At 64.5% G+C, this 14,407-nt stretch overlaps 1 protein-coding gene across 1 annotated transcript; it reads left to right on the forward strand.

The window, feature by feature from the left end:
- Window positions 1-3,804: 3,804 nt before the first annotated feature.
- Window positions 3,805-10,776, forward strand: LOC117653022 (homeobox protein zampogna-like). The gene is made up of 5 exons (XM_034398360.1): window positions 3,805-3,997; window positions 9,113-9,234; window positions 9,522-9,656; window positions 9,734-10,017; window positions 10,707-10,776. Exons 1-5 carry the CDS (start codon window positions 3,805-3,807, stop codon window positions 10,774-10,776), a joined length of 804 nt encoding a protein of 267 aa, XP_034254251.1.
- The last annotated feature ends 3,631 nt before the right edge of the window (window positions 10,777-14,407 follow it).

Below are 14,407 nucleotides of genomic sequence, written 5' to 3' on the forward strand. Positions count from 1 at the left end.
CAGGGGAACGACGAAGATCGCGCTGAGCTCGTTCTGACGTTTTGGCTCATAATCGCGCGTAATCATGTTCAGCCTTCTCGCCGACCGCCAAGCGTGGCTCTAGTGGGAGAGGCCGAACCAAGCCGCACTCTGCCCCTGTGCGTAGGCAGCTTTTGCTACATTCCCCCAGAACCCGTTCCTGGATCCGCTCCTGCTTGGCGCAGGCCAGGGCCAGGGCGGTGCCAGGGCGGTGCCGCGGCGCGTCACGTGGTCGGTGGACGGGGAGCGCCCTCTATTTCCTCTCGAACGGCAAAGACGCGCAAACGGATGGGCAGTCGCTTTGAACGGCGTAAACGACTTCGGACTCGTTACGATTATTTATGCAGCCTCGCCTGTTTACCGAAAGCCGTCAGCGTTCCGTTACTTTTTTCCGCGCGAAACGACGCCCCGGGGGGGGGGGGGGGGGGCGTCGGCGAGGCCTTGTCTGATGCGCACCGATGTCGACGAGTCCGACGGAGAGGGCGGCCGCGCGCACGCAGCCATCGTCCAATCGGAATGCTGAGGAGCAGCGGTGTCGCCCGCAAGTCGGCAAGTCAAGTCGGGCGGCGGCAAGTGGCGGCGCCAACATCCGCTTCGGTTCTGGTTTGATCGATGACGATCACGGAGCCTCCACGCGCACCGCACAGTGGGCCAGAAGGCCGGTGGAGGCGGCCGAAATTCTAGACGCGTCTTAAGCTCCAGAGTCGCTATACTGTACAGGACTCGAACCGAACGTGTGACCCCGCCAATTGATTCCTCGTTCGGAGGGCAGTCCATTGGTGGGGTCACTCGTTCGGTTCGAGACCTATTTAGTGACTCTGCAGCTCAAAACGCGTCTAGGATTTTGGCCGCCTCCGCCGAGCTTCTGGCCCACTGTGCGCCGCGCACCGGGCAGACGCCCTGGCCGGCCATGTGCGCGCGGCGCTCGGCGACACGGCCTCCACGGCGTGCCGCAGCATCGGGGACGCCGTGCGCGCCAAACGGGGGCCGTCACGTCAGGGCCGCCCCGAGCCGAAGGGCCCGAAGGCCACCCAGGGCACCGGCGTGGTGCTGCCAGTGCCAGGGGCCGCCGGGGCCGCCGGGGCCGCCAGGCCTGCCGCCAAAGAAGCCCTGGAACAACGTAAACACAGCCCGCGCCTCCAGGCAGCACCGGCAGCACACGTGCGCGGTGCGCGGCGGCGGCTCTTACAGTTTGCCTGCTACTCGGAACCTCGGACTACACTCCACTCGCAGGCATCGCAAGTGTGCAGCACTTGTGTGGACAGCACGCGCCCCGGGCTTCCTCCTGCCGGCCAGCGTTACGGCAAAGCACCTCGAAAACATACGCTTCGGAATCAAATCATAGACGCCACGCCCACCCGGCAAAAAATCATTCTTCAAATGTGGGTCAATATACCACGGGCTTATGACAGAGGCCGCTGGGCGTAAGCGCGTGGTCACATGGGAAACCCATAAATAGGTTGCTCTGTCCGATGACCACTCATGTGGCAATTGTACTTATTTTTTGTGCGGCAGGGTTGGGAATCGAACCCTGGTTACCCAGTTTCGAGGGTCGGTGTCTCTGCGCCCTCGACCACCGCGTTGATCCGCACTGTGTCCGCCACGGCGGGTCTCCGTGCCGTTCACGGCGAGAGGTCCCACGAGAGACTCGCGTGTATCAGCCTCGACCCAAATACAGCGGTGCTCTGGCCGCTCCGCTACACGCTCCGCCGCTCTGGCGCGCATCCTGCCAGACGCCGCGTCGTGCCGCGTGCTCCATGATGCACTCCTTGCACTCCGCTCTCGATTTGACGCGATACTACTTTGCGGCTGTCCTTCTCCCACTCCCCCGTCCGTCCCATTTGCACACATGGACGCGCCCAGACCGGCAGACTGATTCCGAGAGTCGTTTTCGTCGCTCTGTCTCTCTCGCACTCATGGGGCGTCCCCTATAGGTGGGAGAGGGACGGAGCGACGAAAACGACTCTCGGAATCAGTCTGCTGCGCAGCGATCCCGAATGAGAAGTGTCGTCGCTCTGTCTCCGTCGCACTCGCGGAGCGTGCCGCCTAGGGGTGCGAGTGAGACAGCGACGAAGCGCAGTGCGGGCGCAGCCTGCAGCCAACGGCCCATAAGAGGGCATCCCAGGCCGAGCGCCCCTCCGCCTGCCCTCCGCCTGCCCTTCGCCTGCCCTCCGCCGCGCGATCGCCTCTAGCGCCTCTCTTTCGCTATTTGCAAGACAAGAGGCCCGTGATTGTAGTCCGTGTGCCGCCGTCGCGCCGTCCTCGTCACACCCGCGGCGGCCGGCCGGGCTGGCCCTCGGAGCGACAGAGAGAGAGGTGCCCCCCGCTGCGCCGTGCTGCGCGATGCTGCGCGGTGCTGCGCGGCGCTGAGCGAGTGGTGGCACTACCCCAACCCCCGGCCACGCCGCGCCGCCCCACCCCGCCAACCCCCGCCGCGCTGTTGGACCCATCAGCAGCGCGGGGCCCGCCGGCGCGTGAAATTGCAGCCGTATGTGTGTGGTTAGAAATGATTGTGACAAGCCGCTCCGATTCCAACACGGCGCCGCGCCTCCCTCCCCTCTTTATCCCGAGTGACAATGCGCGTGGGAAGGGAATTGCCCGCTATTTCGGCTAGTGGCGTTAAATGAAGCTCGTTCGGCAGTGGCGGTGGCGGCGCAGGGGTGCCGTGGCCGCCGCGGCAAAGGAGGCCGTGGAGAACGCCCTGCCCGCCGACGCGGCGGACAGGTACACCCGCTCGCCTCTTGGCGGCTACTCTCGCGGCCGCGCCGTGGCGGGGCGTGGCGGGGCGTGGCGGGGCGTGGCGGGGCGTGGCGGGGCGGGCGGGGCGTGGCGGGGCGTGGCGGGGCGTGGCGGGCGTGGCGCGCGGCGCCGGGCGTCATGGAGGGCGGGGCCGGCGCAGGTCGCGGAGCGCCCTCACTGGCTGGCCGCGGCGCGGAGGGCGGCGGAGAGCGTCGGTGGGAGGAGCGACGCGCAGCGACAGCGACGCCATGCGTCGGGACGCAGCACGCCGCCCGCAGCCCGCAGCCCTTGGCGCGCCCCGCACAGCGTAGCGGCCAGCTCGGGCCAGCTCGAGTGGGTCAAGCCACGGCCACGGTTTGGGGAGAGGACGGGGCACTCGAGGGGCACGGCCGGCACGGGCCATCGGCAACGCGGCGCGGCGCCGCCACTCAGTGGGAGCAGGACAAGAAGTACTCTCTTCTGCAGAGGGCATGCAGCACGACCGCACGCCCTACTTTTGCATGAGGACAGCTTTGGCGCGTGACACTGGGATTCACTGCGTGTTCACAGAGACACCGCAGCGCCTGGGGACGCGGCGCGAAGTCCGGCCCGGCCTGAGGCTTACCACCGTGTGCTAAACCACCCGTTCACTTTCTGCAGCCTGATTCCAAGCGTCGTTTTAGTCGCTCTGTCTCGCTTGCACCTGTAGGGTACGCCCCGAGAGTGCGAGAGATACAGCGATGAAAATGACTCTCGGAAATCTGCTGGCCTACTTGGGGCCTGGCAGAGGCGGCTCCCGGGCTTTACCACCCCCTGCCCGGCCTGCCTGGTGAGCTGCCCGGTGGCGGCCAGGGCGGTTGGGCCAGGGCGGACAGGGGCGGGGGCGGCGCCCGGGTGGGGCGGGTGGGGGTGGCGGTGGCTCCACTGGTGGCGGCGCGACGCGGCCGCGCTGCGCGCTCAGACGCCTCCCACACACCGACGCGCGCGGAGTGGAGCAGGACGACGAGTGGCGTGTGATGGTGCTCTGAGTTTGTGCGTGGCGGAGCGCGGCGGGCCATGGAAGGCATCATGTCCACCACCATGGCGTCCTCGGTGACGCCCTTCTCCATCGCGGACATCCTCATGAAGCGGCAGGAGACGGCGGCGGCCGCGGCCGCGGTGGCCTCGGCCGCGCACCAGCGCCGGAAGTCCTGCTGCTCCTCCGACAACGACGTGCACCTGATTCGGCGGTCGCCGCTGTCCTCCCCGGGGTCGCCGCCGAGTCCGCGGAGCCGCGGCAGCCGAAGCCGCAGCGCGACGCCCAGCGCCAGCCCGGGGCGGCACAGCCCCGCCAGCCCCGCCAGCCCGGGCAGCGCCAGCAGCCCGCGGCACGCCGACGACCAGGCCCTGGACCAGGCCCTGGACATGCGGGCGCAGCGGCGGCAGGACGTGTACAGCGGTGAGTGTCCCCAATCAGCAACTGCGGGTTCGAATCCCGCTTGGCGGCCAGCAGAGAGTGTGCAATTGTTTAATGAATGAACTGTACTTCCGCACCCGTAAAACCTTACGAAGTATTCTGAGCATACATATAACAAACTAAAATACTTTGTTATACGAAGAAGTAGTTCGTAAATTACGAAGTATTTTCTTTGTAAGCTTACGTATGCTCAAATTACTTTGTTATACAAACTACTTTTCTTTGTAAGGCCCAAAATAGTTTGTAAGGTTTTCTCAGTGCGGGGACCACGGATGCCCCGTGTGTCCTCATCAAGCTCGCCAAGTGATAGCGGAAGGCTCATGCTTCAAGGTCCAACCTTGGACCGTAAACCTTCCCCGCACAATGTAGATTAAGAAGGTGACATTTGGACCCACATAAAATAAGGGCGAGCCCTACGACGGGCACAAACCATGTGATGTGACCGCTCTCAAAAAAAAAGCTTGTGGATAGAGGAAAACCCATAAGGTAAAGGGACAATTTAAAAACCCCACATCGCCTTCCTTTTGATTAGCTCACTTTAAAATCGTAAAACAAATTCAAAATGAGGGTGAGTTACTGGGGCTGCAGGCAGGCATGCGCAGCGGCGAAGTTCGCGAGGCTTCTCTTCGCTTTTCCCGCGAGAACGAGTAAATTTGGCCGCCATGGCGAAGACGCGCTTCAGGCAATGACCGCAGGCAAGGACTCCGCCACACTGTCTACCACCCCGACGCACTCCGCGTGTTGCACCCAGCATGCCTCAGCACGCGTAGCATGCCCACGTGGTGCACGGAGTGGCACGGAGTGGCACGGAGTGGCCGGCCGCCGCGTAAACACTAAACATTTCGCCGCGCCCGCCTATTGTTTGGTCTCATTCGCAAGTCTGCCCAGGAATAACGCAGGCTGATTGCTCTGTCTCTCTCGCGCCCCTCCGGCCGGGGCGCTCCGCGCGTGCGACAGACAGAGGCAGCGCGACGAGCCGCCTCTCGCCTCCATGCAGAGCTTGTTGACCTTGACTGTCGCGGCCTCGGTCGCAGGGATGTGAATAGTGACCCGCCCACCAAGTAAAAGTGAGAGGCTCATGCTTGACGGAGCCGTTTGTTGAACGTCCACACTGAGAATGAAAGAGTCATGATCATGACTAAAATTTTGGGCCAAGAATTCTTTATCACCCAAATTTATGTGAGGAAGGTTTCCTCGCCCAAATTTGGGTGAGGAGAGTTTCCTCACCCAAATTTCAGTCATAATACTGTGGAGCCATATAGGCAGCTAATACACCTTTCCTCACCCAATTTTGGGTATTGATCATGACTTTTTCATTCTCAGTGCATCCGTAAACATAAGCTGGTCACAGAGGGTCACTTGTCTCAAGTCTGCTCTCCCGGCCCCTCAGCGCCCTCAGCCCCAGGTCGGGAAAAACGGCGGCCCGGCCCCAAATATTTGCAGGCCGCGCCGCTTGCCGCTTTTGTGCGGCGAGGCGAGCGGAGAGAGACAAAGACAAAGCCGTTCCCTGAATTGTAACAGCAGCGCCGCCGCGCCCCGTGGCCGTGCCCGTGGCCGCGCCGCGAGCCGCCCCGCCCCGCCCCGCCCCGCCCCGCCCCGGGACGGCCGGCCGAGACGACGCCTGACGTCATAGCCCCTTTGAACGAGGATGAGTGACCACGTGACCACTCGGACGGCGCGCGTAGGTTTCTCGGTAAAGAGCTTATAGTAGTGCGGCTTTCGGGCTCTATGCGGCGGGCAGAGTAAGCAGCCGAGAGCCGTTTGCACTCCCCGAGCTCCAATGACGTTCGCGGAGCGAATCGACGCACATCAACGAGCGTTTCCGCATCACTTTGAGAACCAATTTGACGTTTCATTCCGCATGGCAACCGGTCGAGAACTCTGCTTGCGCTACCTACCAGACACAGGTCAATGTTCGAACAGTTTTCATTTCCATTAAGTTTTTTTGGTGTGGCGCCGTGGCGCGTGGCTTATGAGAATTGGCCGTGTCTACGGATGGGATGGGATGGCTGGGTTGGCGGAGGGAGCAGGCTACTGTTTGGAATATATGGGGCGCCCGCCGCCCTCGCCCCGCCCCGCCCCGCCCCGCCCCAGCGCGGCCTGGCATGGGTTTACCTTCCAGCTGTGTGCGTGTGTGTGTGTGCGTGAGAGAGTGTGGGTGCGTGAGTGTGTGCGTGTGTGTTTTCCTTCAGTGCATATGCATCTCTGCCCCGCCGCCCCCGCGCCCCAGCGCGCCAGGCCTCCCCACCCCCGGCCCGCCCGCCCCGCCGAGTCAAGTGCTTGTTATACCACTACAGATATGAGGGCACTCTTGAGCAGCACGAGATGGCCGGGCCGTGCGGGGCCGCGCGGCGCCCATCCAGCCACCCTTCCGCCCATCCCACTTGTCCCAAATATTTTGTGTGGGCAGGCCGACCAACCTACCACAAGCGCGCGTGTTCATGTTCTGCGCCTCTGCGGCCAGCGCTTACGGTTTTCGCGCAGCAGCCCGATTCCGAGGGTCGCTTTCGTCGCTCTGTCTCTCTCGCACCCATGAGGCGTCTCCTACAGGTGCGAGAGAGACAGAGCGGAGAAAACGACTCTTAGTCTGCAGACGCGGCGCGCTTAAAGAGCCGAGCCCCCGCTGCCCCAAATCGCTTTTTATTTATCCCCACCGCCGGGCCTGTAGTCCTGGCCGCCCTGGCCGCCCTGGCCGCCCCTACACTGCTCTGGCCGGACGGGCCGGGCCGGGCCGGACCGAGGCGGGACTGATGGGTAAACAACCAAAGTGCCGCGGCTTGATGGCTGCAACAGGAGAAGCACAATGTTTGCTGCCATTGCGAAACCAGCATCATCGGCCATCGGCTGCCATTGGCCGGCTCCAAGCCCGAAGCTCGGCGTTGGCAGTGGCGTGGGGGGGGGGGGGGGGGGGGGGGGGGGGGTAGAGTGGTCATGACCCCCTCCCCCCTTTGGCCACTAGACAGCCGCCTGGAAGGTAGGCAAATTGCGTCACTTTCCCCCTGTAAGTAGGCAAAAAGCGTGGCCTGACCCCCCCTCCCCCCTTTCTAAATTTCTGCGCACGCCACTTGGCGTTGGCGTCGGGGGAGTGACGCCGAGGCGCCGGCAAGCGGGGCTCGTTTCAAACACACTGGAAATAGCTGGGGCCGCTAATGATCGCCCTCCGGCCCTCCGCACACTTACTTTCTCATGTACCGGATCCATTTCTCCGGGTTGCGTGGAAATACCCTTTTGCCCTTCGCGCACGGAGTCTGTCTGACACCATGTCCTTGATTTGGGCGCTATTTTAAGGGGGAGATATGAGCTAGCTGATAACGTGTCTCGAGTCCACCCGCGCAGCTTGGCCCACTGCCCATACTCCACGCGCGTGGTGTCAGGGCACTGTCCGGACACGGTGAGGACACGGCCAGGACACCTGCCTCCGAGGGCTCACTCACTCACTGGCACCGCCGCCACACTCGTGGGAACGCTAATTCCATTATTGCCCTCAACTTCCGGACGACCGGATTGATACGCTGTAAACGACTGCCTAAACACACCTCGGCCGGGCGGGCAGGCGGGCTGGCGGGGCCGGCCCTCCCGGTGCCCTGCACGCGGTGGCACGTCGACGGCCACCCTCCCTCCCGCCCCTCCGCGGCCGCAACTTCCGCTTCATCCCCGCTAAAAGGGCCCCGGCCGCCACAGCGCTACGGCGCCGCTTAGGGGTCGGCTTGCCTCCCCGCCGCAGCACCGCATCAACAACACGGGCTAAGCAGGGGTGTCAGGCCGGCGTCAGCGTCACACGTCCTCGTCCGAACAGTGCGGCCGCGGCGTCGCGCTGTCTCCGTCGCACCCCTACCAGACGCCCCACGAAAGAGAGAGACTGATAGAAGACGACGCAAGCACTGTGTTCGGAATCAGCCTGCATAGTGTTCCTTTGGTATTTATAGGGCCACGTTGTGAACGATTTCCCCCCACCCGCCCCACCCCCCACACATTTTACCGGTGTGGTGCGCGAAGCGTCCTGACATGGCAGGTCCTCCCCCTCCCCCTCCCCGCCGAGGCCCCTCCTCTGCTGTCACCCCCGAAAGCCCAAGCGCCAACTTGGAAAAAGGCTATCCGTTGTGGCGTGGCGAGGCGTGGTGGCCCATCCCCCGGAAGGCACTAGACAACGCCCCTTTGTTGGGAGGGCCTCGCCGGCCTTGGCGCAGGTGCCGGGGGCGGCCGGGGGCGGCCGGGGGTGGCCGGGGGCGGCCGGGGGCGGCCGGGGGCGGCCGGGGCCATGGCGCTGCGCTACGCCGTCCACACGCCGTGCTTCGCTGCTACGCTGCTTCGCCGCTACGCGCGCTGCCGTGCGAGGCACCGGAGGCGCCGTCGTGGCCGCGCGCCGCACGCCGCAGGCACGCCCCGCCTAATGGCCCCCGGGCCAAGACCAGGGATCGGGCTTTCAATACGGAAAAGGAGTAATTCTGCTAAAAGCGACCGCGGCGTCGCGCGTCCCGGCGTCCCGCCCCGCATGCACCTGAGTAGAACGCTTTCACGATTCGTCCGCCGTAATGGAGGCGGCGCCGCACGCGCTGCACGCACGCCAAGGGCTTCTCGACGACGGCCGCCCCCTCCCCCTCCCCCTCGGCGCGCACGGGCCAATTTTTGACTTTGTCACTCCGTCGGGGAGCGCCGCTGGCGGCGTGAAATCGGGGCGGTGGCTTGATTCCGAGCGGTGCGCTGTCTCCCTCGCACCCCCGCGGGCGCCCCGTGCGTGCCGTGCGTGCGAGAGAGACAGCTGCTCCGGATTAGTCAGGCTGCCCTCGTCATTACTCAGCGCCTCTACAGGCGTGGGAGTCCCAGTTCCGCGTTCCGCCTCCGCCACGCTTCGGTGAAAACGACTCGCACCGGCTGGGATTCGAACCCGGGGCTCAACGGCCGAACTCGTCTCTGTTCCAGACTCGGAGGCCGACGGCGACGTGGACATCGACGGCGACGGCGACGACGTGGACCTGCTGGACATGCCGCTGCGCGGCGACTCGCCCTTCGCGTTCCTGGGCGCCAGGGCCGGCGGCGCGCTCGTCGGCCACCCCGGCGGCCTGCAGCACCCCCTGCAGCACGCTGCGCTGCACCAGCTGGCCGCCCTCAAGCAGCACCACCGGCAGCACGGCCTGCACGGCCTGCAGGTAAGGCCCACTCGCAGTGCTCAGGGCTCCTCCGCGACCTTCTTGTCCATCTAACGGTAGTGCGCTTGCAGCTGGCCGGCCTGCACGGCGCGGTGGGCGAAGCCGGGGGCGGCAGCACCGCCGGGGGCGGCGCCACGCCGGGGTCCGGGGGCGGCTCGCACGGCGCGCACAGCGCGCACCAGCGCAAGAAGCGTTCGCGCGCCGCCTTCTCCCACGCCCAGGTCTTCGAGCTGGAGCGGCGCTTCCACCAGCAGCGGTACCTGTCCGGCCCCGAGCGCGCCGACCTCGCCCACGCCCTCAAGCTCACCGAGACTCAGGTGAGGCGAGCGGAAATCGAATCGGGAGCTCACAACTCACTCCCGGAACCCAAATAAAAGTCGTTTTCCACCCGCAGGTCAAAATATGGTTCCAAAACCGGCGCTACAAGACGAAGCGGAAACAGCTGCAGCTGCAGGAGCAGGTGGGGCCCTCCGGCGGCGGCGGCAGCAGCGGCAGCAGCAGCGGCAGCTCCTCTGCCAAGCGCGTGGCCGTGAAGGTGCTCGTCCGCAACGACCAGCCCTCGCTCGGGGCGCTGGGCGCGCTGGGCGCGCTGGCCGGCGCCGAGCACAAGCCGCTCATGTACCCGCCGCACGGCCTGCCCGCCGGCCTCCCCTTCCCCTACTACTACTACCCCCTGCTGTACCCCAACGTGCCGCACAGGCTGCCGCCGCCCGGCGCGGGCGTCGCCGCGGACGGTCTGCTGGCCGGCTGCGACCTCACCAGGCCGCCGCGGGAGGCGTCCTTCTCCCCGCAGTGACGTCGCCCGTCGCCACGACGGCGTGCTTCGCGCCGACCGCGGACGTCGCTCCAGTGGCGCCGTCGCAGAGGCGCAAGTGAGGGCTGCTACACTGCGCAACCAAGATGGCGGCTGTTCCAAGACCCCACCCGCCCCACCCTCACTTCGGCTGCGCGATCCGGAATCAAACGGCGGCGTCGTCGCCACTTCCTGCCGTTATGTTGTCCAGCAGGGCCCTTGTTCCGCACCGAGGTCATGCCAGACCGGCATTCGTAGTCAAAACGAAATGTAAACTTTGATCTCAAGCTTTACCGTGAGACGCTAATGATTCGTTGAGCATTAGAATGTACAAAAGCAGCGAGTTACCGCGCAGAGGCGCCGTTGCATCAGAGCAATAATAATTTGTAGATAGAGGCGTTAGGAGTTCTAAGTTTAAATGTTTTTTCTAGCAGTGTAGTCGTGTAGATTCGCGTGTTGAATGATCTGGCCGACTTTGCTGCCGCTGCAGGCCAAGTTGAAAGCACTTTTGTCACGTGGTTGTTGTTCTGTTTTGTCTCACGTCACGTGTATATTATCATTACTTAATTTTAAGGTTGTTACCAATAAATGAATCAAGAGTTGTTGACGCGCTGTGCTTCAATATTCCCTCCGCCGCATTCTGATCAGACGGGTTCGGACCGGCCCGGTTACGTCGGCCGAGCGCCGACCGCGACAAGGTAGCCGTAAACAAAAAGGATTCCGTTTTCTGGGCGCGAGGGCGAACGCGTCCTCCTGCGCGAGGCTGACGTGCCAAGACGCCGCCGGCCGCCGCCGCCGCCGCCTGACCGATCGAGGGTAGGCAACGCGCGCGCACAGGTGTGCTGCGGCCGCGGCCGACCTCCATCCATGCCATTACCATTACGGGCTAGACGACAGAGTCTGACGCTCGGGCTCCGGCCGTGGAGGACATCGGGGACCTCGAGGCGGGGTCGCGCGCTGCCCAGCACCACAAGGGTGGATTCATTGACGGTTTCAGAGGACCCCCCGTCCCCCGTCCCCCGTCCGTTTTGAAAGTTAGCTACCTTTGAGGGGAAAACGCGACTTTTCGTCTACCTTTGAGGCGGCTTGGCTTGAGCCTTCAGGGCGACGCCCCCGTCGCCTCCCCCTGGATCCGCGCCGAGCAGCCCAGCCCGGCCCAGCCACTCACAGCAGGGGTCAGGCTACCGCCGCTACCGCGTTTAGCAGCGTGCGGTCGGCGCCCCAAGGTGCGGCCGGCGGCCAGCACCGCGAGCCGTAAACACGAACAGGTCCTCGTTGACCCGCGGGCCGCAGGGAGTCTGGCGGCCGGCCGGGCCATGGCCGGGACGAGCACCGCCTGCCCCCTCAAGTGGTCCTCCGGAAACGAGGTCACGAGGCACGAGGCGCAATCTTCCGAAATCTTTTCCTGCCATGCGGGGGCAGCCACCGCGGTTTGACCCGCCTCCGAAATCCGGGAATCCGGGGTCGTCCTGATTCCGTTTGAATTCAAAGAGGCGCCGCGCGCACCGCGGGGAAGGCGCGAGAACAAAAAGAAGGGACTCAATAAGCATTATGGATTGGCGCATTGGCCCCTCGATGTCTTTGCCACAATGGCAGGCGAGTCAAACATTTCGGTCGTTTTGATGACGGTCGCGGTGGAGCCCCGCCCCGCCCCGCCCTGCCGTCGTGTTCGGATGATCGCTCTCAAACGCCGTGGCCACAAATTGCCGCAATTCGCTTTCTTTTTCTTCCTAATCCCCGGGAGCGCCCCTCCGTCCTGCGCCCCTAATTCGCCGCGGAGGGTTCCTCGCCGTCGCCCTGCACCTCCCCGTCGTCCTGCACCTCCCCGTCGTCCTGTGCACCTCCCCGTCGTCCTGCACCTCGCCGTCGTCCTGCACCTCCCCGTCGTCCTGTGCACCTCCCCGTCGTCCTGCACCTCCCCGTCGTCCTGTGCACCTCGCTGTCATCCTGCACCTCGCCGTCGTCCTGCACCTCCCCGTCGTCCTGCGCCTGCACCTCCCCGTCGTCCTGCACCTCGCCGTCGTCCTGCACCTCCTCCCCACGGCCCCGCCAGGACGCCAACCTGGAACACCTGGCAGAATCGCACACTCGCGCAGTGCACCGGGAACGACCACTCCACGACCAGTGTGCCGGCGAATTAGTTCCAGCCAGCAGACTCATGCCGAAGAGTCCTTCCATTACTCCGTCTCTGTCGCACTCATGAGTCAACCCGTAAAGGTGCGAGAGAGACAGGGGGACGAAACGACTCTTCGGAATCGCTGGGCCGAAGGAACGACCCGAGGGCAAACTACAAACTACCCCCGTCGGCTGGTGGGGGCTCCTTAGGGGACTCTTCCCCCTCCCCCTCCCCCCACTAATCGGCCGCCCGCTCCGAGGCACGACCCCGCCATTGGTAGGGCTCTATTGAGCACGCTCACCGGAAAATGTCTCCCAATCAAGGAGCTCTCTTTGCTCCGCCAACTCTGCTCGTCGTCCTGGTGGCCCCGCTCGCCCTGCTCCGCGCGGCGCACAGTGGGCCAGAAGGCCGGTGGAGACGGCCAAAATCCCGGACGCGTTTTGAGCTCCAGAGTCTCTAAACGGGACTCAAACCGAACGTGTGACCCCACCAATGGATTGCTCTCCGGACGAGGAATCCATTGGTGGGGTCACACGTTCGGTTCGTGTCCTGCTCAGCGACTCTGGAGCTCAAAACGCGTCTAGAGTTTTGGCCGCCTCCACCGGTCTTCTGGCCCACTGTGCGGCGCCTCGCCGTCGTCGTATCAATTTTTCCGTCGCCGCTCCCCTTTCGCCCCGCCGCGCCGCCTTCCGGCAATTTCTTAAATTCGTCCCTTTCAGCGGCTCGCTCGGCTTGCTCCGCTCGCTCGGCGACGCTGCGGCGGCCAAGTAGCGCGCCGCCACGCGCCGCCACACCGCACTTCCGGTGTGGCGCTTCCGGTCGGCCTGCTGCTGGTCAGCCCAGGTGGACCGCGCGGCGGGGGTTGCTTTTGGTGCGCCGCGTTTTCGCGGAGGCGGCCGAGGATCGCTGCGAGGCAGTGGCCATGCAATGGCGCTGAAAGCGGCCTTTCAAAGCGGCCCGGCCATGAAGATGCAAAACGCGGCGAAACGGCCCTAAGGAGGAAAGGAATTAAAGGAATCGCGCTGAACTGTGGAACTGAGACGCCCGCCCCGGCCCGTCCCACCCTGCCCCGCCCCGCCCCCGCACCTCTGAATGGGGGACTCCAGCGACGCGAAAATCACGTCTCACTTGGAGAGCTGAGCGAAGCGGGGCTGAGTCAAGGCGAGACCAGAAAGACTCTCGCAACTTTGGGGACGACCGCCCTGTCGCATTTCACAGCTCTTGGAGACCGTCGAGGCGGCGGCGGTCGTGGAGGAGGACATTTGTCGAGACCGTCTATCTATGACCACCACACTCGACGTCCTCAAAAAGGTTGACCACCACAGCGCCGCGAGGACACAAGTCGCCCTAGTAGACAAACACCTTTTTCCTCGCCGGGGTCTTTCTGCGAAACTTTCCGCGCACGGCGTGGCAGTGCAGTGGCAGGGCCAGGCCCCGCTGCACCTCGCGACGCCACTGCTAGCCTCGCGCCGCTCCCAGTGCCTCGCAGTGCCTCGCAGTGCCTCGCCTCATCGCGTATGCGAGTCAGGCGCGCGAGGGCCATCCGCCGAATGGCCGAATGGCGGGGTCTCGACTCAACTTTTTGGCTCCTTTCCATCCATCGACACACAATGGCACCTACTTTCTTGGCGCCAACTTACTCTCCTCTTCTCGGTCGGCACAAATAGGGGCTGGTGAAAGGCCAAAATTGGCCGCTCCCTGAATAAAATGACACAGCGGCTCCCCCCTCCTCCCCCCCCCCCCCCCCCCCCCCCCCCCCACCTCCCCGCCCCGAGGGGACACGCGGCCACGCCCACCCGGAGCCACCCGTGCCCCGGGGCGCGTCGGCACGTCCACGACGGCGACGTCCGGGACGTCCGGGCCGCGCGAGGAGCGCGAGTCGCCGCAGGGAAGGGTGCCGCGCGCCGCCGCGCCTGGCCGCGCGTCGCTCGTGCGTGAGAGTGACGCAGACGCACTTGGCACACACATTCGCGTGGGAGTGAGGCAGACACTCGGCGGGCGCATTCGAGCGACAGTCATGATCGTCATTGCTAGAGGGACAGGGATTTCGTGGATTGAAAGTGGGGGGAGATTGTTGACAATGTTGAAATTATAAGATTTATTTGTGTAGGCAGTAGATAAAAGTTTTGTGTTGGTACCCTGTTCCCGCTCTCTACTTC

Source organism: Thrips palmi, unplaced genomic scaffold (assembly GCF_012932325.1).
Source record: "Thrips palmi isolate BJ-2018 unplaced genomic scaffold, TpBJ-2018v1 HiC_scaffold_8, whole genome shotgun sequence".
Taxonomy (NCBI): Eukaryota; Metazoa; Arthropoda; class Insecta; order Thysanoptera; family Thripidae; genus Thrips; species Thrips palmi.

Coding starts and splice junctions, on each gene's coding strand:
- LOC117653022 (XM_034398360.1), top strand. CDS start 3,805: ATGTCCACCACCATGGCGTCCTCGGTGACGCCCTTCTCCATCGCGGAC. Junction 3,998..9,112: donor CTCCCCGGGGTCGCCGCCGA/GTCCGCGGAGCC, acceptor TCTCTGTTCCAG/ACTCGGAGGCCGACGGCGAC. Junction 9,657..9,733: donor TCAAGCTCACCGAGACTCAG/GTGAGGCGAGCG, acceptor TTCCACCCGCAG/GTCAAAATATGGTTCCAAAA.